Source organism: Leopardus geoffroyi, chromosome B3, assembly GCF_018350155.1.
Source record: "Leopardus geoffroyi isolate Oge1 chromosome B3, O.geoffroyi_Oge1_pat1.0, whole genome shotgun sequence".
Taxonomy (NCBI): domain Eukaryota; kingdom Metazoa; phylum Chordata; class Mammalia; order Carnivora; family Felidae; genus Leopardus; species Leopardus geoffroyi.
The window spans coordinates 53,151,622-53,177,733 of NC_059337.1; the positions used below are offsets into that span (position 1 = coordinate 53,151,622).

Sequence of the window (26,112 nt, forward strand, 5' to 3'; positions counted from 1 at the left end):
AAAACCTCTATTCCTTCTCTACTAACCAGTTGGCCCCTCTTTTTAATTCCCAAACCCTGCTCCCCTTTTCTCCCTATCTCCAAGAAAAATGGCTATCAATTTGAGTATACTTAAGTGGAAAATTTTTGAAGTTGCTGAAAATATATATGGAGAGAAGTAAATCTGCTTATGCTGACAATTTACTAAGGGGAATTTGCATTTGGCCGTGTCGTCCACATATAAATACTGTGACCTTGTAATCTGAAGAGCCTGTTATCATGCCCCCTCAGAGGAGTCTGGGTAATGTATGTACTTGGAACATGCTTTGTTAGCGTAGGGAGGAAGAGGACAATAAATGAGACTTTGGGGCTAAGCACAGCCTCTGTGGTCCTCTGTGTACTCTGTGTTCTTATTGTCCACTCGGCAGCGCAGGGATGTCTGAGGGCCCCAGGCCTCAGAGGCGGCATGCTCCAGCCTTATGTATGGAAAGGCTGGGCCTTGGACGGAGGTGGCTGACATATGACCTCTCTCTTTCCTCACTCACTCAACCACAACCATGTACCCTGTCATCGAGAATTTCGGGGTCTAGCTGCCTGCACTCCCACCTCCTGCACTGTTTTGTCTGCCTCTTATCCTCACTGTACAGACTTTCTTCCATATCCTTCAGATAATCTCATTTGATTTTTCCAAGTGAGTGGTATTTTTGTCTGGTCTATGCCTACAATGTAATATTGGCATTTATGAAAATAATAGACATACAAGCACCACATGTCCTGCTTATTATCTTCTCTATTCTCCAACAAACACTATCCTGCCTGTCTTCATGTAATGCCCTTTTGCTCAGCATATGAAGGGTAGCCACCTAGTTTATGAGCACGTGCCATGTTGGAGTTCCAGTTTCTGACCCATGTGGTCCGTGGCCTCAGCTGTCACTCGGCCTTTGTCCAGCTAGCCTGTTTCCCTCTGGGCCCTGCATGAACCTCTTTTCCAGCCAAAGCCCCTTGCCATAGGAAGTGCAGTCACCTGTAGTGTTTCTTAATGTCTCTCTTGGCAGATGAAAAATGAATTTATTCCATCCACCCCACAATTCTCAACTTCATAAATTCCCAGCAGACTTCTTTTTCTGAGCACTGAGCCAGGAGTCCTCTCCTCCCCAAATCTGCACTCTGTAGCATTCATCTCAGCTCTCTTCCCTCTCCCTCCCCATGCTGCTAGCTGCAAGTATACCCTGCAGTAAACCCACCTACCATTTATACTGAAGAGCACAATTATCCTCTTATCCTTTATCCTGTTGATTATTAAATGACTTAAATTATCCATTTATCCTTCTAATGCCACAGGATAACTTCTAAGCAGTCTTAACAAAACATCTCAACAAGGTGAGTTGGTCTCTCCCTGCAGAAGAATTCTGTACTGCTATCCTAAGAAGATAATATTCTCCTCATGTGTGCAGGCTTCTAGAACTTCTTCAGCTAGAATTTTATAACATTTCATAACTCTAAGTGCCTCATCATGCCCAAATTGACCCCTGGGATGTGGGGGGAAGGGAGCAGCTCCTAGAAGAAGAAATGGTGGAGAGGGGAGAGGAAGAAGGAACTGCTTTCTCCTTCCTAGTTCCTCCCAGGACTTAAAACTGAGCACAGGTCTGGAAAACAGTGTGGAGGTTCCTCAAAAAATTAAAAATAGATCTACTCTATGACCCAGCAATAGCACTGCTAGCAATTTACCCAAGGGATACAGGAGTACTAATGCATAGGGGCACTTGTATCCCAATGTTCATAGCAGCACTTTCAACAATACCCAAATTGTGGAAAGAGCCTAAATGTCCATCAACTGATGAATGGATAAAGAAATTGTGGTTTATATACACAATAGAATACTACTTGGCAATGAGAAAGAATGAAATATGGCCTTTAGTAGCAACGTGGATGGAACTGGAGAGTGTGATGCTAAGTGAAATAAGTCATACAGAGAAAGACAGATACCATATGTTTTCACTCTTATGTGGATCCTGAGAAACTTAACAGAAGACCATGGGGGAGGTGAAGAAAAAAAAAAACAGTTAGAGAGGGAGGGAGCCAAACCATAAGAGACTCTTAAAAACTGAGAATAAACTGAGGGTTGATGGGGGGTGGGAGGGAGGAGAAAGTGGGTTATGGGTATTGAGGAGGGCACCTGTTGGGATGAGCACTGGGTGTTGTATGGAAACCAGTTGGACAATAAATTTCCTATTTAAAAAAAAGAAGAAAAAGGGGCGCCTGGGTGGCGCAGTCGGTTAAGTGTCCGACTTCACAGGTCACGATCTCGTGGTCCGGGAGTTCGAGCCCCGCGTCAGGCTCTGGGCTGATGGCTCAGAGCCTGGAGCCTGTTTCTGATTCTGTGTCTCCCTCTCTCTCTGCCCCTCCCCCGTTCATGCTCTGTCTCTCTCTGTCCCCAAAAAAATAAATAAACGTTGAAAAAAAAAGAAAAAGAAAAAGATAGTTTGATTCTGAAAAAAAAACTGAGTGGGGGGGGGGGCGGTGGTGCAGAATGGAGGCAAAACAGTGAGGAGGAGCTGAGAAGTTCAGGGAAGCCTGTTGGCAAGGTCCCAGTGCTGCTACCTCAAGGGCTATCTAATGGCTCACTATGTCCTATATCCTGAGAGAACTCTGTGACCCTGGAGACCTTGATGAGTCAGGATGGAATGCAGAGCCCCAGGATAGCTGCTGTTACCACCACAGACAGCTGTCAAGGCCCAGCCCAGTCAGCTAAGCCCAGAGCCTGGAGTGACCAGGAGGTGTCCTTCAAGCCCAGAATGATACCCACCGGAGGGTCCAGGCCTGATTAGAGACTCTGGGGATAGATGGTACAAGGCCAGACTACTGGTTCCAAATGAAGATGACATCAGCAATTCCAGGAACTCTGGATTCCGAGGCTCACTCCTGTAGAGGGTGGCGCTGTCTGGAGTGGGGCTGGAGGCTCTCAGGACCCTCTGGTGGAGTGGAGGGCTTGGCTTCTCAAAGCCTTGCAGCTCTGATCCCAGTTGAGGGTAGTATTTTAATGACTTGGAATTAGAAAAGAGGGAAATAAAGAATGGTGTGTGTGTGTGTATGTGTGTGTGTGTGTTCTATCTTTCGTGGTGCTCAAGCAGGGTGTCAGGAGGTAGAAGTATTTCGACTGGAGAGGGATGTTCTTCCACTAACAGAAGTGTTTATTCAATACGAATTCTAGAATGCACTGCATTTAGAACATGCATTTGCTAAGAGAGTCACCTGGTATCAAAATCATCACGATGAGTTCTCTTAACCCTTACAAATTCACACTAAGGTTTGCTGTCTCTGCAGGTCCTCAAGTATGTTCCATGTAATGAAACACAGTCACTACAGCTCCCGATTCGGCAGCAAACTTGGGTTGCAGTGCATTGGCATGCATGAAAATGGCATCATATTTAACAACAATCCAACCCTCTGGAAAGCTGTTCGACCTTTCTTTATAAAAGGTAATCAGGTGCTGGCTACATTCTGCTCTTTTGTCTAAAAATGTGCCCACTTCACTTATTTTGGAATTTAAATTTTGCCACTTCACTTATTTTGAAATAATAAGATATGGTAGGAACTGTTCTAAGCACTTGATATTTTAATCCCACAGCAACCCCATGTGGTACACACTCTTATCACCTACATTTTACAAATGGGAAAACTGAAGTTTACATAGGTGAAGTAACTTACCCAAAGGTCCCAATATTAGTAAAGAGTGGCCCAGGAGACAACCCCAGAGCCTGCATTTTTAACCACCACAAATTCTGTTCTTCCTGTTGATGCACAAAGCAACTTCATAGACATGAAGAAGAGATGGAGCTCTACACTTAGGATCATTTCAATTAAGAATTTAGTGTGGAAGGGGTGGCTCAGTCAGTTAGGTGTTCAACTCTTGATTTGGGCTCAGGTCATGATCTCACAGTTCGTGGGGCTGAGTCTCCCCTCAGGCTCCACCCTGACAGCAGGAAGCCTGCTTCGGATTCTCTCTCTCTCTCTGTCCCTCTCCACCATCCCTACACCACCCACTGAGTGCTCATGCACATCATGCACGCAAAGGCATGCACACATGCTCATCCTCAAAAATAAATAAACTTTAAGAATAAATAAATAAATAAATAAACAAACAAATAAACCTAAAAAAAAGAATTTAGTGTGTAGGCACCTAGGTGGCTCAGTTGGTTAAGTGTCTGGAGCCTTGATCTCAGGGTTGTGAGTTCAAGACCCACATTGGGCTCCATGCTGGGCATAGAGCTTACGTTAAAAAAAAATTTAGTAAGAATGTAGTGTGTCAGTCACATGTTTGATTTAAACACAGCCAAACAATGTGCTTGCTAGATCACTGACTAACATTCCAGATGTTTTAACAGAAAACAGTTTGTGAATAAAACTTAGAGAATTGTAGAACCAGGAAGGACTGTATATGTCATCTCGTTAAGCCTCTGAATTTTATAGTTGAGAAAATACAGTCCTAGAAAGGTTGTGATTTTTGCCCAGGCAACATAGTAAGTAATAGATAAGCAGAGACCCCACCCCAAGTCTCCTTATCTAGTGATTTTCCCCTTTACTATATCTTGCTGGAAATGAAGAGGTTGGGGAATATACATGACCAGTCTTTGACATCAACATCAATGAAGATAATCATGTCCTGGAACCATTTTCAGTGATAGAATACGGGGCTAGATAGATTTTATGTCTGACCTTCCACCATCAATATTCTTCCCTCTAGCCAGCCTCTGTAGTGAACCTGGATGCCTCCCATGTGCTGCTGAGATAGGGAGAATCTATGCCTATCCCAGTTGAGCACTGATTCCCTCTACAGAGTTGTCCATCACCAAGACTCGGTACAACTCTATTGTGGACTCCACTGTATTTGTCTCCTATTGCTGCTGTAACAAATTGCCACAAACTTAATGACTTAAAACAACATATCAGTTATCTTATAGTTCTATAGATAAAAAGTTTGACATAGGTCTCAATGGACTAAAATCAAGGCGTTGGCTGGGCTGTGTTTCTGGAAGCTCCAGAGGAGAACCTGTTTCTTTGTCTTTTCCAGCTTCAGAGGCCACCTGCATCCCTTGGCCTGTGGCTCCTTCCTCTGTCTTCAAAGCTAGCAATAGCAGGTTGAGTCCTTTTTATATCACATCTCCTAGACCATCCTTCTTTCATCACATCACTTTCTGATTCTAAAGGCTGCTAGAAAAGGTTCTTTGCTTTTGAGGACCCATGTAATTAGGTTGGGCCCACCCAGATAATCCACAGTAATCTCCTCATCAATTCCTCAAATCGAATCATATGGGCCAAGTCCCTTTTTCCATGTAAGGTGACATATTAATAGGTTCCAGGGATTAGCACCTGGGAAGCTTTAGGGGGCTATTACCCTGCCTATCACTTGTGTTGGGCAGTTCAATACTCTGATACCTTACAAAACTGCAGACTGGATTAATGGAAAAAGTATAGGACTCAGGATTATAAATGGTGGGTCCAAGTCCTAGCTCTGCCACTTTACTAGCTATGTGACCTTGGACAAGTCATTCAACCTCTCTGAGCTTCCGCTTCTTTCCCCACAAAAGGTGATACCACAGAATATTAATTCTAGAGTTATTGTGATGAATAAGTGAAATAATGCTGTAAGACCCTATAGAAATGTGGGGGGGGGGGGGTGGCGCCTGGGTGGCTCAGTCGGTTAAGCGTCCGACTTCAGCTCAGGTCACGATCTCGCGGTCCGCGGGTTCGAGCCCCGTGTCAGGCTCTGAGCTGATGGCTCAGAGCCTGGAGCCTGCTTCCAATTCTGTGTCTCCCTCTCTCTCTGCCCCTCCCCCGTTAATGCTGTGTCTCTCTCTGTCTCAAAAATAAATAAACGTTAAAAAAAATTAAAAAAAAAAAAAAGAAATGTGGGGGGTTTTTGTTTGTTTTGTTGAAGTATAGTTGACATACAATATTATACTAGTTTTAAGTATATGACTTAGTGATTCAACAATTATATATGTTATGAAATGCTCCCCACGATAAGTGTAGTCACAATACAAAGATGTGACAATATTATTGACTATATTCCCTATGCTGTACATTATATCTCCATGACTTACTTATTTTATAACTGGAAGTTTGTACCTCTTCATCCCCTTCACCTATTTCACCCATCCCCACCCCCTCTCACTTCTAGTAACCACCAGTTTGTTCTCTGTATTTGGGTCTGTTTCTTTTTGTTTGTCTGTTCATTTGTATTGTTCTTTATATTCCATATAAAGTGAAATCATGTGGCATTTGTCTTTTTCTCTCTGACTTACCTCATTTAGCGTAATGCCCTCTAGGTCCATCCATGTTGTTGCAAATGACAAGATTTGAAATGTAAGTTTTATTTTACTTTGCTGTTTGGCCCAGGTGCATCAGGAATATGTGAACTATTGTTTAGGAGCAATTAACTCTCACATACCAACATGGTTTACCTTGCCATGCAAAAATTAATAGAATTTAAATTTTTTTAACATTTACTCATTTTTTTGACAGAGACAGAGCATGAGTGGGGGAGGGACAAAGAGAGAGGGAGACACAGAAAGCAAAGCAGGTTCCAGGCTCTGAACTGACAGCACAGAGCCTGACGTGGTGCTCGAACTCATGGACTGTGAGATCATGACCTGAGCTGAAGTCAGACGCTTAACCAACTGAACCACCTAGGTGCCCCAAAAATTAATAGAATTAAAATTTTTTTTTTAATTTTTTTTAATGTTTATTTATTTTTGAAACAGAGAGAGACAGAGAATGAACAGGGGAGGGTCAGAGAGAGGGAGACAGAATCCGAAGCAGGCTCCAGGCTCTGAGCTGTCAGCACAGAGCCCAATGCGGGGCTCGAACTCACAGACCATGAGATCATGACCTGAGCCAAAGTCGGATGCTTAACCAACTGAGCCACCCAGGCACCCCTAAAAATTGTTTTTAATTAACAGAATTTTCTAAACTCATCCATTTGTTTAACAAACTACTGTGTTCTCATCGTTGAACTAGGTGCCCAGAATATGATGTTAGTCAATACATGGTTCCTGCCCCCAAGGAATTTATAATGGGGGGGGGGGAGGAGCAGAGTGGCAGATCAATATATCACCAAATATCATCCTAGGTGATGTGTTATGCTAGAGTTGTGTGCACAGCACCACAGAGCACAGAAAAAATTGGTCCATTAAAGTACACTGTGGGGTCATGGGTGGCTTTTTGAGGAATGGATGCTTATGATAAGTTTTGAAAGAAGGTAAAAGCTACCTAAATTAAGAAAGTTTGATGAGGACACATTCCACAGAAGGAAAGAACAGGATACTCCAAAACAGGGAAGGGTAGATCAGCACTGTATGTCCAGGGAACTGTAAGCAGGCCCTTGTACCTGGCATAGATCCATGTAGGCATGAGGCCCAGGGGAAGGCACTGAACTGAGCTTATTCTGAAAGCTACAGTAAATCATTTAAGATTTTAAGCAGAATGACATGAACATATTTGTGTTTTACAAAAATTCCTCTGGTAGCAGAATGAACGTTTAATTGACAGGAGGCATGACTGTGAACAGTGAAAGATGTTGGGAGCTACTGTAGTGATAAAGGGTGTGCAGAAGGGAAGTCATCAGTGTAAGAGATGCTAAAAGAGTAGAATCTATAGCACTTGGAAAGCAATCAAAACAATCCTTGTGACATATTTTTAGATAAGCCCTGTATATAAAAGATCAGATTGTCTAATAAAAAACATTACAAAACTCCCCAGATGAAATGCCAAAAATAGAGGCTGAATTGCTTATGAAAAGTTCACTGTTGTGTCTGACATTTTTAATAATCTGTTAGAGTCCCAAGCTCTAAAAGGATGAATCTCCTTTTAGAGTCACACTTCTCGTTAGTTTTCCTGATATAGCAGAAATTTGGGAGTAATTTTGGTATCTAAAGTAGTAACATTAAGGAAGGCATTGACCCCCTGGACATATCTATGGAGAAGTAGTGAAGTGCAGCCCAGGCAATGGCCCATCCTGGAGAGATGAAGGTTGAGGGGCAAAAAATAGCCTGTGTTTCCTGAAACTGCCAAGAGAGTTGTCCATAGTGACAGAATTATGCTGATTTCTTGCTCACTTTTGTTTAACCTGGATAAGATTCAGTAGTTTTTAGCACATTTAAAAAATTAAAGTTTGGGCACCTGGGTGGCTCAGTCGGTTGAGCATCCGACTCTTGATTTCAGCTCGGGTCATGATCTCACAGTTTGTGAGATCAAGTCCTGCATCGGGCTCTGTGCTGACAGCACGGTGCCTGCTTGGGATTCTCGCCCTTCCTTTCTCTCTGCCCCTCTCCCATTTGCACTCTCTCTCCCAAAATAAATAAATAAACATTTTAAAATACTTAAAAATAAAAATAATGTCTACATCATATGACTGACTATAAGCAATGATATTACATTTTGCTTATATATTTGAAATGTGACTTTAAGCTCTTGGATGTAGAGGAAAATCATACATCTATCTGGGAGAAAACCACCAGTGATATTTGAAGTCAACTGCTCCACACAAAGGGCTGAGTCATTCAGAAATCATTTGTCTCACTTGTGAATGTGATAATCACCCAAAGAACAACATGCTGACCTTTCATATCTGCCAAGTATTTCCTACAGTCAGAAAGTATGCTACCAACCCAACCTTCTTTTGTATTTATTTATTTTTAATTTTTTTAATGTCTATTTTTGAGAGAGACATACAGACACAGTGTGACTGGGGGAGGGAAGACACATAATGCAAAGCAGACTTCAGGCTCTGAGCTGTCAGCACAGAGCCAAATGCAGGGCCTGAACTCACAAACCATAAGATTGTGACCTGAGCCGAAGTCAGATGCTTAACTGGGCCACCTAGGCACCCCCAACCTTCTTTTCATCCATAAGTATAAATTTTATGAATCTACAATTCCTTGTCAGGCTTCCTTGCTTATTTGCAAAGTCTGCCTTCAGAAGCTTCTGTTGTGCAACTGATTTTTTTTTTAATATTTTTAAATTTTATTTTAGAGACAGAGAGTACATGAGTGGGGTGAGGGGCAGAGAGAGACAGAAAGAGAGAAAGAGAGGAGGGGGAAGAATTTCAAACAGGCTCCATGCCCAGCACGGTTCTCAATCCCATGACCCTGGGTTCATGACCTGAGCTGAAATCAAGAGTAGGACACTCAGCTTACTGAGCCACCCAGGAGCCCTTGATTTTTTTTTTAAGAGAGAATTATGGATACAAATTTCCCCAGGATTTTTCATTGCATTTCAAGGGCTCTGACTTTAACAGCAAGTCTGAATAATAAAATATATAAATAGGAGATACTACTCATAAAGAAAGCTTGAAGAAACTTAGAGCAAAAGAGACAAAGGGGGGCTTCAAGTGTTAAACTCTCTGAATAGATGACCTACCACCAGGATCCACTAGCCGGTAGGCAGAGCCAATTCACACCACCTGTCTTCACTCAACTATTCACCCACTCTTTCATTCACTCATTCATTCATTCATTCATTCATTCCTCTATTTGACCAATATGATTTGAAGGCTACCATGTACTGTGTGGACTTAAAGGACAGTGCTAATAGAAGGCTGTCACTGCCCTTAAAGAAATCCCAGCCAGTGAGGAAGACTGGTGCTTAGCTGTCATGATGTTCGTTGAGTAAAACAAATCTAGAAGTCATTTGAAGAGAAATCAAAATTAAGAGAAGAACACTTTTGGTAATTTATAAGACTAGCATTGTCAGCATATAAACCACAATTAACAGGAAGCACTTTATATCAAATAGTTAAGGTCCAATTGGCGTAGTTCTAGAACAGTACCCTGCCACCTGTTGAAACATAAAATAAATATCACCCTGGCCAAATCCAAACCTTCCTTAGAGGGAGATATATACAATAAATATGGAAAACCACTGATTTGTGATTAATGACCACAATACCAAATTTTTCAATTGCAATATCACAAATGATTTGCAATAACATGAAGAAAAGTTTAATTTTGAATATTTTGTTTAAAATAAGGTTTTCGTGCATCCACTCATTTTAAAAAATTTTTAATGTTTATTTATTTATTTTGAGAGAGAGAGAGAGAGCAAGTGGCAGAGAGACAGAGAGAGAGAGAGTCCCAAGCAGGCCACATGCTGTCAGCACAGAGCTCAACGTGGGGCTGGATCTCACAAATCATGAGATTATGACCTGAGCCAAAATCAAGAGTCAGACTTGTAACTGACTGAGCCACCCAGGTTCTCCCATACATTCTTTCATTTATTTTTAACCATGAAGGTGATGCATGCTTGTAGAAAATCAGGGGAATGCAGAAAAGTATTTTAAAAAAGAACATGAAAATTTCAACCTAGTTACTGAAAAAAAATTAAATTATGTTCAGTTACTGAAAAAAAATTAAATTATGTTCAGTTAAACCCTGAACATAAAAGGCCAAAATATCCTGATTATGTATGCCCCCTGAGTTCATGGTGGCTTACTCTCTGATGTGTTCCCCTCAGCTCTGTCTGGCCCTGGACTCGTGCGCACGGTGACAATTTGTGTTGAATCCGTCATAACACATCTGGACAGGTTGGAGGAGGTCACCAACGAACTGGGTTACATCGACGTGTTGACCCTCATGAGGCGCATCACGCTAGACACCTCTAACATGCTCTTCCTGGGGATCCCACTGGACGGTATTTGAGAACTGACATTCTGCCTTTTATTGAACATGGAGATGAAGGGGAAAACAGACTCAAGGAAAGATACGCTGTTTTTTACATTGCTCTTATTCAAACATCTCTAAGTTTTCTTAAGATTTTTTTTTTCCTAGTGTGTGCCATGTTCATTTATAAGATAAGTTTCTGTAAGTAGGGGCCATCTCCTCTTTTGATAGCTCTTCATTGCTCTGGGAAATATGATTCTATCCATAGTCAAAACTTAACAAGTGTGACCAGTTCATTTGGTCATTAATATACCCTACCACCAATCAAACTGGTATATTTAACCATTGCCAACCATTCTTTTGGGTGTGCACGTGTGTGCACACACACACACAAATACACACCTACACATACATATATACATAAATATACATACACATTCCTCCCTCGAAGCTACTAAGCATGAAAACTTTGACTCTGTCTATAGGATGATAATGGTGCTGGAGCTGCTGCTGCTACTGGAAATGATGAAAATAGCTACCATTAATTTAATATCTACTATAAAAAGTTGCTCTACACATAGTTTGTCATTTAGCATTTATAACAACTCTGGCAAGTTGTTTCACTCAAAAAGCTACTCTCTTCACTGTACTACAGAAACAAATATTAAAACACATACATGCAACTCCATCACCATCAAAAATAAACATTAATCAGTTGGGCTAATTCCATTATGCTGTTGTCCAGCTTAATGTAATTTTTCCTGAATTTCTAGTATATTCATTGATTCATGCATTCATTCAAAAAATATTTGTAAATTGTCTATTTTCTGCCAGGCACTGTTCTAGGTTCTGGGGATAGAGAGGTAAACAAGACAGATAAAGTCCTCACCTTCAAGGAGCTCACATCTCAGTGCCAATAAAAACAGTAAACAAGTAAATATCCAATAATGAATCAGGAAATAATAGGAGTCTTGAAGAAGAAACAGAGCAAGGGGCTAGAAAGTGAAGAAGTAGGTACCATGGCGGAAGCATATGTGGCTATTACAGAGAGGGTTATCCAGAAAGGCCTGTTCAGAGAGGACACCTGAACATAAGCCTAAATGTTAAGTGAGATCATGAGCCTCATCCAGATTTGAGAGAAGAACATTACAGGCATGAGAACAGGGCCAACTTAAAAAAAAAATTTAGTGTTTATTTTAATTTATTTTTGAGAGAGAGAGACAGAGTGTGAGCAAGGGAGGGGCAGGGAGAGAGGGAGAGACAGAATGTGAAGCAGGCTGTAAGGCTCTGAGCTGTCAGCACAGAGCCCAACACAGGGCTTGAACTCATGAACTGTGAGACCATGACCTGAGCCAAAGTCAGACGCTTAACCGACTGAGCCACCCAGGCGACCCCGGGGCCTACTTTTCACACTTGCCAAAACCAGCTGAGCTATAACACCTGCTGCCTACTTTGCCACATTTGGACTAGCAGATAAGCTACAAGCCTTCCTTTTCTCTTCTCCAGCTCTGCTTGCCCACGTCCCCTGCTCTTTATACTCCCTTCAAGAGTCATAGACACCTCATCTGACTGTCATTTGGATGGGAGCCCCATTCACTCTATTTTCAGTCACACCCCTTGCCTGATCCATCCCCTCTAATCCCAGCTGGCCTGTCCTACATGCATCTCTCCTAAGGTTAGGCAAGTGCATATTTTAGTTCCCTGTTAGCCTTGGTTCACTGTTAGCCTTCATAGTTCCCTGTTAGCCTTGGTTCTTAGGAAGGATGAAGTAAAGGGAATTGTAAACCTAGGGATTGTAATCCCTAGGTTAACCTAGGGATATGGGCTGTGATGCTAGGAACCTGCCTAATCCATGCAGAGTTATGTTTGTTCCTCTTCTCCACACACCACCCTTGTTAAACTCTCAATTTGCCTGAGGGAGCCAGTACAACAAAGAGGAAGGAACATTGCTCTGAGGTCAGATAGAACCGGGCTCCAGCGTAAGGACCTGCCTATCACACTGGATGTATGGTTTTAGGCAAGCTTCCTAGTTTCTATGAACTGCAGTTTCTTCATCTGAAAAAGTGATGACACCCCCCGCCCCCAAACAAGATTGTAAGGATTAAATGAGGTCTCTTTTTTAAAACACTTTGCATGGTGACTGGTATTTAGCGGTTGAAAATAAATCTCTATCCCCTTCTTTTTTGTACAATTTGAAAAAGCAAGGGTTTTCTTTCCCCTAGCATTCAATATAATTAAAGGACATTCATTAAAAGCTGACTATGGGGGCGCCTGGGTGGCTCGGTTGAGCATCCCAGTTTGGCTCAGGTCATGATCCCATGGTTGGTGGGTTCGAGCCCCATGTCAGGCTCTGTGCTGACAGCTCAGAGCCTGGAGCCTACTTTGGATTCTGTGTTTCCCTCTCTCTCTCTGCCTCTCCCCCACTCATGTGCTGTCTCTCTCTCTCTCTCTCTCTCTCTCTCTCTCTCTCTCTCTCAAAAATAAATAAACATTAAAAAAAAGCTGACTATGCATGAGGCTCAGGGCAAGACATTAAGAGATACCAAGATGAATTCTATACTCTGGACCAAAATGTAAACAGGAAAGTGGCATGGCTTTTTGCACTCCCAGGTGCCAGAATTGAGGCCAATGACGGCCATATCTACTCGTGCCCCTCTTATTTCCCATTGTCCAAAAACACAGAAAGGAGTTGGACACTCAGTCAAAGAAGGGCATGTGACATTCTAGGTTAGGTCTCTAACACGAACTTGAAAAGTGGCACATCTCTACTTAATTTTGTTAATTTAGATGCCAACCAGAATAAATTAATGTTTATTTGACTAGTGGCATTCACATGGCTGAAACACCAATGAAAGTGGGGACCTTGCCTAGCTTAGAACCCCAGGCTGATAAAAGACTCTATACAAGGGATCTTCTCTTCTCAAAATACCCTTCTTGGGCTCACATTTTTGCTCAACTACTCTGCTCTTTTGTTTTGTTTTTCCAGAAAGTGCCATGGTGGTTAAAATCCAGGATTATTTTGATGCATGGCAAGCTCTCCTTCTCAAACCAGACATCTTCTTTAAGATTTCTTGGCTATACAGAAAATATGAAAAGTCTGTGTAAGTAACACAAGTTTGGAAAACTTATCAGTGAGTTTGGATTGATTTGGGGTTGTGTCCTTGCTATTGTTGGCCTCTTCAGCTAGCTGTCTGCTCTTCAGAGCCCACAGGGAGCTGTGGATTAAGTTGCTGATGAAACACTTCTTACAGCAATTTGGCTGCGTATGGCCAGACCAAAGAGTAAGAGAAGCCTTTGGCCCAGGCAGCTTTTCAGCAAGGGGCCCAAGTGGGTGGTCTGGGAGCCCCATCTCTGGAAGTAGGACACCACAGTGTATTTTGAGTTGATGAGAAGGGTTGGCTGAACCTACCATTATTCTCTGTCAAAATTCCCTTTGCATATCTGGAAAAAGGAAACACAAGATCATTTTATAGTCGTGTTACTTCTGAACAAATTTAACAGAATTCAACTTGTAGGAATTGATCGTAGTCTCAAAAGAATTTTTTCACAATGACTATAATGAACTTCAATGAAATGTGTGATTTTCTTTTTTTAGTTATATATATTATATCTTTGGGGGATCCTGAAATGGTCATTAAATGGCTTTGCTTTGGTTATAGACTAGTCTAGCTCAAAACTGGACGAGTACCCAATGGCCTATAGGCCAATCAGTAGGTTTTTAGAGTGTAAGTAGCCAGCCACTAAACACTGCCCTCTCTCACCACCAGTGAAAAGCCCATGGGATCTAGAGGCAGACACACCTGGTTTGTATCCTGTCTCTACTACTTAGTAACTAAACGGCCTTGGGAAGTTATTTAAAGTAAAATATTACCTACCTTCCAGGGTAGGGATATAGGTTAATGAGATCCTATATGTAGGGCAATTAACACAGAGGATGGCACATAGAAGGCACTAAATATGTTCCCCTTCCTTTTGTTCAGATCTTCCCCCACATGTCTCTAACCATCCTCAATTCTCCATCTCTAAAAGTTCCCAAACTTGTTTGAAGCCCCAACTTTATCCTGTTTGTGTGTTTAAATTTAATAACAATGTTAGGGAGGAAGCCAACTTGATGTTGCTTTATATAGTTTCATGTGGTTGATGAGTATTAGGTGGGTGATTTAGATGCTTGGGTCTTTATACATTTCATTTAGTTTCCACCAGAGCTTCTTGTGACTAGAATCAATGAGATAATGGATTCACCTCTTCACTATGGTCAAAGTTGCCAGTGGTCTGAAAAGTCTCTTTTCATAGTTCCTGGTCATTAGTTTAGCTTTGGTTTTGGCCAGCAAGCCATAGAAATATATTGCATGAAATTGTATAATGGTTTCTCAGAGTTTTCTACAGAAATTAGCTCAGCAACATTCCCTCTCTATGTAATATTTGCCAATGGTTAGTGTATTCATCTATATATCCTATGTCCTGGAGCAGTAAAGACCTAGAGAAATCTTTTAATCTTCTCCCCCATCCATGTCCATTACAATAATGCCAGTGCTTTTTTTTAAATTGAGGTATAATTGACATATAACATTATATTACTTTCAGGTATACAACACAAAGACTCAATATTTGTATATGTTGTGAAATAATCACCATTATATCTAGTTACAAAATTTTTTTCTTGTGATAAAAACTTTTAAGATCTATTCTCTTAGCAACTTTAAATGTGCAATACAGTATTTTTAACTATAGTCACCATGTTGTACATTACATCTCCATGACTTATTTATTTTATAACTAGAACTTTGTACCTTTTCACCCCCTTCATCCATTTTGCCCACCTTTACCCCTCACCTCTGGTAGCCACCAATTTCTTCTCTGTATCTAAGAACTATGGGTTTTTTTTGTTTTAAGATTCCACATATAAATGAATTTATTATTCTCTTATTATTTCCTTTAGCATGCTTTATGTCACTCCCCTTCTTTGCCTCTTTTTCCACAGAAATGAATTAGATTATATAATATTTGCCTTTCTCTGTCATGCCAATACTTTTTAGAAATATACTGATGGAAAGGATTCTAGGACATCTACTCCCATCTCTATTTATTCAAGTTTATATTTCTGCTTATCTTAATCTCCAATATTACAGAAGTATTGTTTTCTACTTCTTATTCTGGCAAGTTTAAGGCTTTTTAACCACAGAATATCTTAAGTAGGTGCTGTGGCCTGGACTGATAAACTAGCCACCTTGTTTTGGCACAAAATATTCTCAGAGTGCCAAACCACAGACTCACAGACATATTCTTTTAATATATGCTTGTAAGTCAGAGATTACCTATTCACTGAACACAATTCTCCTAATTTTTAAGGGTATATAAATTCATATGCCTACATTTATGTAAAAGCTGGTCAGCTTTTAACCTGAATAAGAAGGATCCCAAAGGGTATTCACAGGCCCATGATTCTGGCCCCAGGTGGAGGCATATGTTCAGAAGTGGATGCAGTTCCATCAAGGAATTCTCTATGAATTCATAGTCTAAGGGCATTTCAACAACTCCCAGAATATTTGGGGGCCATTGCTCAGGTAGGAATGCTATGAGCATTTATAGCTAACCAACTAAGTGAATATCTGTCTCTAGTCTGTAAGAGTTGCTCAAAAAATATTGCTGAATAAATGGATTAGTAGATGAATGAATAAATGAATGTGAATATATCCTTGGTGTATATCTGGAGGTATGTATGTATCTATAGGCACACTTACAGAGATACACAATAGATGGCATCCTCATTTAGAATAACACAATTACTCTACTAGCCTGAAGAATACCTCTTCAAATGTTTAAACACTTTCTTTGAGATGCCCAAAAAAAACTTTAAAAATGGGAGGGATCTTAAAGAATCTTCCTTTACTTTTCCTGCTGAGCTGGAGTAAACACACAGCTATTTATGTCAGCATCATCAACAGGGTGTACAGGTGACCATGTCAACAAGAATTTGAAAGAAAGATTTATTGTATATTTAATGTAAGGCAGAATACCATTCCCTGAGGTTGGGGAACAATACACTTACACATGGACACATACACTTCAAGACAAAGGCCAGAATAACAGCATTTAGATCTTAAGATGGACTTATTGTTCATTGAGTCTGAGCTCTTCACTTTAAAAGAGATATAAGAGGGGTGCCTGGGTGGCTCAGTTGGTTGGCTGTCTGACTTCGGCTCAGATCATGATCTCACAGTTCGTGGGTTTGAGCCCCATGTCGGACTCTGTGCTGACAGCTCAGAGCCTGCAGCCTGCTTGGCATCCTGTGTCTCCCTCTCTCTCTGCCCCTCCCCTGCTCATACTCTGTCTCTCTCTCTCTCTCAAAAATAAACATTAAAAAAAATTTTAGTAAAAAAAAAATAAAAGAGATTTAAGAGACTTAAAAGTAGGTTCCATAAAAAGAGAACAATCCAGACTAGAAGCTGGCCCTCTCTTTCCAAAGTGCTCTTCCCTCTACCACACTGTCAAAATGCATGTACTATACATGCTTATGCAGCTAGTCAGTCAGTAAGCATTTACTTCATGTTTACTATGTGACAGAAACTGGAAAGTTTGAGAAGAAATATCAAGAATAATACTTGATCACCTGTGTTTTCTTGCTAGAACAGAAAGTCTCAAACTCGGTAGTTCCCAGGGCTGGGCAAATAGAAGTGGGCCGGGTGGATACAAGTCAACAGGAAGTGAAGGTACCTGTAGCCAAACTGGAGAGGGCATGCCCTTACTAAAGACATTCACTGTTTTTCAGTTTTGGTTTTCAATTTAAACACTGCATTGGCCAAGTCAAGGATCAGAAAACATGATTGGATTGACCATTTTGGTACCAGCTTTTAACATTTAACTAGAGGTTACAGCCTTAATTTTGCTACCAGTACCTAGACATCTTAGCTAAATTTGGTTCCTTAACATGAAGTATAATGAATATGCAATTTAAGGATATTTATGAAGAATTAAGTTTAAATTCAGTTATTAGCACTAATGGCTTCAACTTAAGCAGATAATTTTATTTAAACAAATGGCAAATGAATCTGTTTCCTAGATGTCTTAACCGAGTACAAATAGATTATATTTTCTTTTTCTTTTTTTTTTTTTTTTTTCTTTAGCAAGGATTTGAAAGATGCCATGGAAATTCTGATAGAAGAGAAAAGACACAGAATTTCCACAGCAGAGAAACTGGAAGACTGTATGGATTTTGCCACTGAGTTGATTTTTGCTGAGGTACTGACCCAGACTAACCATAATTCCCACGTAACATATGTGTATGACTGTTTGTGTATAGGCTGTGTAAAGATTCCCTTTTATAATTGTTGCATACTTATGCTTTTAAGTATTTGCTCTCATACTTCTGTAATGATAACCCAAACAATCCACTCATTCAACATTCTGGTAAGACTGACCTTTAAGACTGAAACTACATGTGTGCACAATACAAAATATGAAAATGGGGGAGCCCAAAGACAGCAAACACACAGATAATTGGTTAAATTTTTAACCTTTGGCTGAAGATTTTTATGAAAAATGCCCATAGTCAATTACAGAGACATAATATTTATGACTTCATTTTGTTGATGTTTTTTGATCCTAACTGTATCTTCCCCTCCTTTTTTGAAGCTTTGATTCACTTTTCCAATTTTTTCCCTTTCTTCCAATTGTTCAGAAACGTGGTGACCTGACAAAAGAGAATGTGAACCAATGCATACTGGAAATGCTGATTGCAGCACCAGACACCATGTCTGTCTCTGTGTTTTTTATGCTTTTTCTTATGGCAAAGCACCCTAAGGTTGAAGAGGCAATAATGAAGGAAATACAGACTGTCGTTGGTAAGAACTGGTCAAATAATAAAAGAGCTTAGAAAAAAATTCCTTCTAAATGTCAGCTTTTTATGTCCTAAGTGTCAGATTTCAAACAAAATATTATAATCCACCCAAAGAACAATAAAAGTAGCCATTTTGCCACACTTTGATTATGCCAGATAGGTTGAAAAGGTAGTTCTTTCTGTGTTTTTTTTTTCATTATAAAAATAATGCATTCTCATTGAAAAAATTTAAATAACAGATATAGAAAAGCAGAAAGTGACATTCCCTGATCCCTCCCACTCTCCTCCCCAGCCTCATTTGCATTCCCCAGAGAAACCACTGTTAATACTTTACTGTGTGTTCTTCAACGTCTTTCTTAACCTGCACATAAACACATTTGTATGGTTGTATTTGTCTGCTTAATGATACATGGTATTTGCTTAAAGACCAAATACAATGTTCTGCCTACCTTATCAGTGGCAAAAGGCTTTTGTGAGTTCACCCAGGGAAACGGCTATCATCTATAGCAGTGTTTCTGGGTTTCAAGCAGTCTGTCCACAAATGAACTTACAATCAGTGGCAGAAGGACAAGGAAAGGATGACAGCAAAGGCAGGAGACTGATCAGCTTCCCTCTCCCCCGAAATCCAGTGATGTTGGACCCTTCCTCTCCCTGCTCTCTCCTCCTCCACCAGGTCCCTGCTCAGCTCTTCCCTACACTAGTCTTCCCTGCTCTGCTTTTGCTTAAGCATCATTCTGCTCATTGATCCTGACACCACCACCCTTCCACAGAAACAGTGTCACATTTGAAAGAAGTCAGAATTGCTTTCTGGGGAAAAAACAGAATTCCTGGGGCACCTATGTGGCTCAGTTGGTTAAGCCTCCAACTCTTGATTCTGGTTCAGGTCATGATCTTGCAGTTTGTGGAATTGAGCCCCACAATGCAGAGACTGCTTGGGATTCTCTCTCTCCCTCTCTCGGCCCTCCCCCCTCAAACAAACAAACAGACAAACAAACAAACAAACAAACAACAACGGAATTCCTTGTTTGGAATGTCCTTTGCATGGATGATCTTTTAAAGAACACATTTCTGACATATGTAAAGAAGTATCAGTAATGACACTTTTCTCTCTTGACTTTAAGCAATTCCTGTGAAGCAACTTATTTGGTTGTAGAGAGGCACCATCTTTTTAAAGCCATTTGAGTGCTGCTTGAAATAGTTGACAGTAAGGGGAAATTTCATAAAGGGTTAAATTTGTGAAATAAGGGGTCTACAGATGCATTGTAGTAGGTGGGAAATTGCCTGGGAAGATAGGTAACAGGAAGCCAGAATAACATCCAAGCTCCAAATTCCGGAATGGTTTCTCACATGCCCCCTGTCAGGTTATAAGTTCTGGGTCAGGTGAAGTGGCACAACAGTGAATAAGCTACAGCTTTCCTACACTTGTGGGGCTCACAGGCTGGAAGGAGAAAGAGAACTTAACAAGCAAGCCCAGTGGACTAAAGAGAGAGCCATAGAATGATGGAGTTCAGGCGACAAGGGGCAAATTGCTCTTGAAACCATGAGCCTTTAATTCAACTTCCTTGAGATGTGAAAAGTGCTTGTGCCTCATGATGTCCCCCTGATGCTTCAACAAACCTCAGCAAAGATGGGAAACAGCTGAACCATTTGTACATGTGTTCGTGTTCCCTCTAGACATACTCACATAGTAATTACTTCCTAGGGAATGCCTTTGGTTACCTTCTCTGTCATCTTCCTTTCTACTTCTCCACCCCAGATAAATGTACCCCATTAGACCCTGGAGGGTACAAAGAGCCAGAGGCAAGGGGCAGGGCAGTTAGAGTTCTCTGACCAAAAGAGACCTTTCCTGAATGGTGTAGCTGTATAGGACAGAGAGCTGCCTCAGGACCCTGGGCTGATTTTGATTCTGTAAAAGTGGTAACCCATTTGAGGACACTCTGAAGCTTTGCCAGTTTGGGGAGTAATCTAAGCCTCTCTGACCAGTGTCAGGCCAATCTGAAACAGTGGGAGTATCTGTCAATCCCCAGCACAGCCAGAACTCAGCTGAGGCACCTATTTTGCTGTGGCAGGGAGAAGGGTTCTGTACCACAATAGATTGTTCTTGATCAGATGGGAAGAGGAACTATCAGTTTTGTGTTCCAGGCAGATGACTGCACAGGTAACCAGAGGAGAAAATGTCATTGAAACTGATTAAATTCACCACCTCACTTTGACTAGAGAAGGAGTGAATGTCCCCTAGAATTTAGAGTAGGAGACAAAATTTGAGGACCTCAGAGGCCAGGCAGACAAATGTTTGAAGCAGACTGTGTAGGTCTACATAAAACTGAAGGTAAGGGCACCTGGGTGGCTCAGTGGGTTAGGCATCCAACTCGATATCAGCTCAGGTCATGATCTCATGGTTGTGGAATGGAGCCCTGCATTGGGGCTGACAGCTCAGAGCCTCTCCTCTCTCTCTCTGTCCCTCCCCCAACTGTGCGCTCTCAAAATAAATAAAAATTTTAAAATACTGCAGGTATATAGCCCTCTAAAGGTTTATTGGCCACTCAAGTTCAGTCTGTCATTGCCATGTGGGGATATGAGACCAGTATAACCAGGTTTCCTGATTTTTCTAGAAATCCAGGCTTTTCTATGAAATCTCCTAGGTTTTATAGTAATTGGCCTCAAACATGAATTTTTATAAAGTACTCTGTGAACCAAACATGACATATTTGGCCCAAGCCATTTTTGCTGATTTGCATTAGAATTATGGAAAGAAATTTGGGGCACGTGGGTGGTTCAGTCAGTTAAGCATCCAACTTCTGCTTAGGTCATGATCTCACGGTTCATGAGTTTGAGCCCCACGTTGGGCTCTGGGCTGACAGCTCGGAGCCTGGAGCCCGCTTCAGATTCTGTGTCTCCCTCACTCCCTGACCTTCCCCTGCTCATGCTCTGTCTATTTATCTCTCTCAAAAATAAATAAACATTTAAAAAATTATTTAAAAAAGAATTATAGAAAGAAATTTTTTTCAACCAGGAGCAAACTATTCTGTGGAAACTATGGGAGTTTAAATGCCCAACACATATTGAAACTATCATTAACTCCTTGTCCTGTTTATCTGCTCCCACAGGTGAAAGAGAAATAAGGATTGATGATATGCAAAAATTAAAAGTGGTGGAAAACTTTATCTATGAAAGCATGCGGTACCAGCCTGTTGTGAACTTGGTCATGCGCAAAGCCTTACAGGATGATGTCATAGATGGCTATCCAGTGAAAAAAGGGACTAACATTATCCTGAATATTGGAAGAATGCATAGACTTGAGTTTTTCCCCAAGCCCAATGAATTTACTCTTGAAAACTTTGCAAAGAATGTAAGAACTCTTCCTTAAAACTGAGTGTGCCACTCCTAAAAATGTCAATCGTTAAATCCTTTCTGGTTCTGTTTGTACCCTGTACATTTCATCCTATTTACTGTTCCCCTGTATTGCCTCACCAGAAGCACACGTTTCCCCTACCTTAGAACATGCCTACCATATTCATCCTTAAGCCAAAGATGCTGGGTCACCAGTTCTGAGAAGTATCCACATGTAGCCACACAATGGGTCAAAACTTGAAAAATCCAGGCCCTTAATTTGGCTACAATGAAGCAAATTTTGTTTAACCCAAACAACCTTGTCCATTTCAACCTGTCCCTTTGTAATCACGTAGATTCAGCTCTCGCACCAACTAAGCAAAGGAAAGTCCACTTGTGCCTCAGTTGGAAATTGAATGAGACTAAAAGATTTAGCTTTTGCAGTCTGCCTTTGGTTCACCAAATGGCCCCATGAACAGTAGTTCCCATTCTAAATAGAACTCAGTAATTAGAAGAGCTTCACCTTTCACTGAAGGAAACTGTAGATTCTGCTTCTATTATGTCCAGTTTTAGGCAGTGATGTTTATTAATCTAAATTATCCAGATATTTCCCTCACTGCCCTCTTTTTCCATTTGCATATGATGTAGAAATGTGATCTTAATTAATCCAGTTTTCTAGGTCATTCTGTTTCTATGTGAACAACCCATACTATGTTGACAATTGGTCAACAAAAACTCATTAAGCATATACTAAATGCCAGGTACTATGTAAGTACAGATGTGAACAAGACAGACAGATGTGATCTCCATTAATTTTTTGCATAACTAAAAATATTTAGGTGCTTGGCACTAATAGGCCAGGAGTCAACATCTTTGCACAAAAACAATCTTTGTCTTGGTGACATGCAGAAGAGTAGTAAAGCTGTGACCATCCCTCAGAGATAGTTGAGTATGCTAACACTGGCTGTAATAAGATTGTGCGTAATTGCTTTACCCCAGGACATTAACATAAAGAGCAAAAATGGGGACTGTCCAAGGCTGGGTGTATGTCACAGAGGGTGAATCACATTGGATGGAGAAAAGAGCTTACTTGAGTTACAGTCACTCATCGTTTAGACCCTGAAATAGCATTCTGACTGATTAGTGTTTTCAGGGTGAATCAAACAGAGACTGCATAACTCTAGCCTTTAATACTCTGGCTAACTGTCTGATCATTTTCATAGGTTCCTTACAGGTATTTTCAGCCATTTGGTTTTGGGCCCCGTAGCTGTGCAGGAAAGTACATCGCCATGGTGATGCTGAAAGTCATCCTGGTTACACTTCTGAGACGATTCCACGTGCAGACTTTGCAAGGAGAGTGTATTGAAAATATGCAGAAAAAACATGGCTTGTCCTTACACCCAGATGAGACTGGCAACTTGCTGGAAATGGTATTTACCCCAAGACATTCAGAAAAGTGCCTCAAATACTAAAGAAGGTTGATAAGTACCTACTCTGGAGCATTTCTCATCAGTAGTTCACATGGAAATCGCCCATCTTTACCAGGTAGTATCATCCTCACAGTGGACATTTGGTGGCCTGTGCCATTTTATAGGCATACCTCATATGGGCTGTCAGCAAGCCAGGAAACATTGGTTGTCTGTTCTTGTCCAAACCATAGAACCAGACTTCCAAAGAAAATAGAGGCCAACAGTTTGCAGGGGAAATGGTCAATTCCACAAAACAGGCTTTGAAAAAGATAGGCCATGAGCAAAACTTATGTCCTCCTTCCCACAAAATCCCCACTGCCCTGCCCCAAGAACATTTTAATGTCTGGGGCTGAAGCACTCAAGTCCATTAGAAAGACCAGGCTGGTGTCTGGGCACTTAGGGCCAAACATACCTGCTAATGTGAATAAAAGTGTTTTGATTTAGTTTTTAGTGGTAGGGTCTACAACATTCATATTCTTTGGAGAAATGCTTACAAATTCAGCATTTGACTTTTCCTATGAATTATTCAATTAACTCTTGATTATCTACAGGTGACTTGTCTGTGGCAAAAGTTAAATAGGAGACTCTCCTTTCCCAGTCTCTCAGTTCATGCCTCAGCCAATTACCTCCACTACAATAGATATCAATTTGGGTGATACAAAGTAATTTAGTAATAGCCTAAGTAAAATATAATTAGGACCACCCATCTGTTATAGGGGGAAAAAATCACACAATGCATTTCAAATTCAAATAAAAATTATTTTCTTCATGTTTGCATCCTTGCTTAGCTCCACTAGTGCTAACCAAGAGATAACTTTAAATAATGGCATCTATCAACTCTTATAACAGCCCCCAGTGATTTGAGGCAGGAAAAGTCCTCTATATCTACAACTAATTCTCCAACCCAGTGGGCTCAAACCCATTCCATCCTCTTTCTCCCTCAACAGTCTCCCCTTCTCTTTCTTTCCATGATCCCAAAGTCAATAGCAACAGATCAGTGGAGAATATGGTCAGGGTAGAACCCCTGCAATCATCTTTTACCCTACCTCGGATTTAATGGTTATCTTAGAGATTTAACAGCTATTGAGTTTATTGAATCATTACACATAGCCATGGATAAAATACACACCTTATAATTAGCTCTTTAAAGAGAATCAAGTAGGTCAGTTAAGTTTCCAAATATCACTTTACTTGTGTTATATAGCCAATATGATTCTATCTGCTGAATGCCATTTAAAAATTAAAAATCATTTGCAAAAATTAAGCTCATTACCATTGAGTCAACCACCATCTCCACATTTGAATATTCTCTTCATCCTCCTGTTTGGCAATAAAATAACAACTGAGTATAAAATGAGAGTGTAAGCTCCTTGAGAGCAGCTCTTTTCTTTCTCTTATAATCCATCCCAATCCCCCATTCTGACTCCCCAGAAGGAAGGATAGCACTGAATAGACACTCTTGCTCATAGAACCCCTAACTGACACCGGAATCCAACTAAAGAGAAGGCAGTATTCTAAGATTTCAAGGATAGGTAATAGTAAAGAGGAAAATATTTGAACTTGGAATTATTTGGATCCATATGGCCTCAACATACACATAAATATGCTTATGTACTTGAATATATCCACAGTTGGGTCTGGACAATCATCCAAATAGTTCAGTCCCCTGAAATAACGGCCAGGATTTTAGATTTTAATGTATCTAAGTTAATTCTCTTGATGACTGTTAACACATACTTTGCCTCTGGCTGGAGCTTCACAGTAGAGGAAAACACTTCAGATTAGTGTACTTCACCCATCCAGTTCCCTTGGAACATCTATTGTATTTTGTATGTATATATGTATCCAAGGCCTATGTTTACATGATCAAAGTCAAACGGAGGGTTTATATAGTTGTATAGCAATATTGTGGATACAAAAATATTCTGGGGAAAAACTAGGGGTGGGGGTGGGGGCAGGGGAAGAATAGGAAGAGGGCAAATGCTGGTTTGAATTATCCAAGCAAACTCTTTCAGAATCAAATTATCTGGGTAATCATTCAAATTTTCTCTCTGCTTAGCCTGTACCGACAAATCCCATATGTTTGTACAGGCTTGGCCTAAAGTATTTGGAATACCGTTGATTTTTCATTAGGCTTATCAACATATATTTGAAAATCCTGTTTTCTCTTCAGAATTTTGCCTCATTGTCCTGTACTTGTTACTCTTGAATGTGCCGTGGATTCTGTTTTTACTAGTTTTCAAAGAACTGGAGTATATAAATTGTCAGTGAAATGCATGCATTATATGGGCTCTATTATTGTAAAATTGTGAGGACAATTGTGCCCTCCCATCCTCAGGTGTACTGGACACCCCCCTCGGCCTTTATTGACATCCCATTTTTTCCTACTCCAAGTGGAAAACAATCATATACAGAAAGCCCCACATATCAAGAAATGTCAGTTGGAAGTTGTCACTTTTATTTCTAAACATCACCTTTTGCCTGTCGTGGTGCCAATATTCTAGTAAGTGTGTGGCCTTTGCCCACTAAAAAGAATACTAGCTGGAACCTCCTCAATCTCCTGTATCAGCTGGGCTTTGTGACTGAATCTCTCACCCATATTTGCAGAAGGATTTGCTAAGTTAAATTTTGTCAAAGTAATAAGTGGAATGGAATTTGTGGTACTTTCAGTTGGACTTAGCTCAAAAAAAGCAAAGTCAGGGCTGAACTCTCCAGGGCTCAACAGATAGGGCGTAGCTGAGTGAACTCCCTCATTTCCTTTCTGTAGCTTTTAACAGATGTTGGCCCATGTCTGGAGAGCCAACGACCATACCCTATTTCCATCAGGCCAATCAAACAAA

At 40.7% G+C, this 26,112-nt stretch overlaps 1 protein-coding gene across 1 annotated transcript in view; it reads left to right on the forward strand.

Annotated features, from left to right (window-relative positions):
- The window catches only part of LOC123583023 (aromatase), a 40,566-nt gene extending 14,738 nt beyond the window's left edge, over positions 1–25,828 (forward strand). Inside the window, exons 3-9 of the mRNA XM_045449748.1 lie at positions 3,303–3,457; positions 10,491–10,667; positions 13,623–13,737; positions 17,761–17,875; positions 18,315–18,477; positions 21,581–21,822; positions 23,027–25,828. Coding sequence (XP_045305704.1) covers positions 3,303–3,457; positions 10,491–10,667; positions 13,623–13,737; positions 17,761–17,875; positions 18,315–18,477; positions 21,581–21,822; positions 23,027–23,275 — 1,216 coding nt within the window. The 3' untranslated portion in view covers positions 23,276–25,828. The remainder of the gene's footprint in view (positions 1–3,302; positions 3,458–10,490; positions 10,668–13,622; positions 13,738–17,760; positions 17,876–18,314; positions 18,478–21,580; positions 21,823–23,026) is intronic.
- The last annotated feature ends 284 nt before the right edge of the window (positions 25,829–26,112 follow it).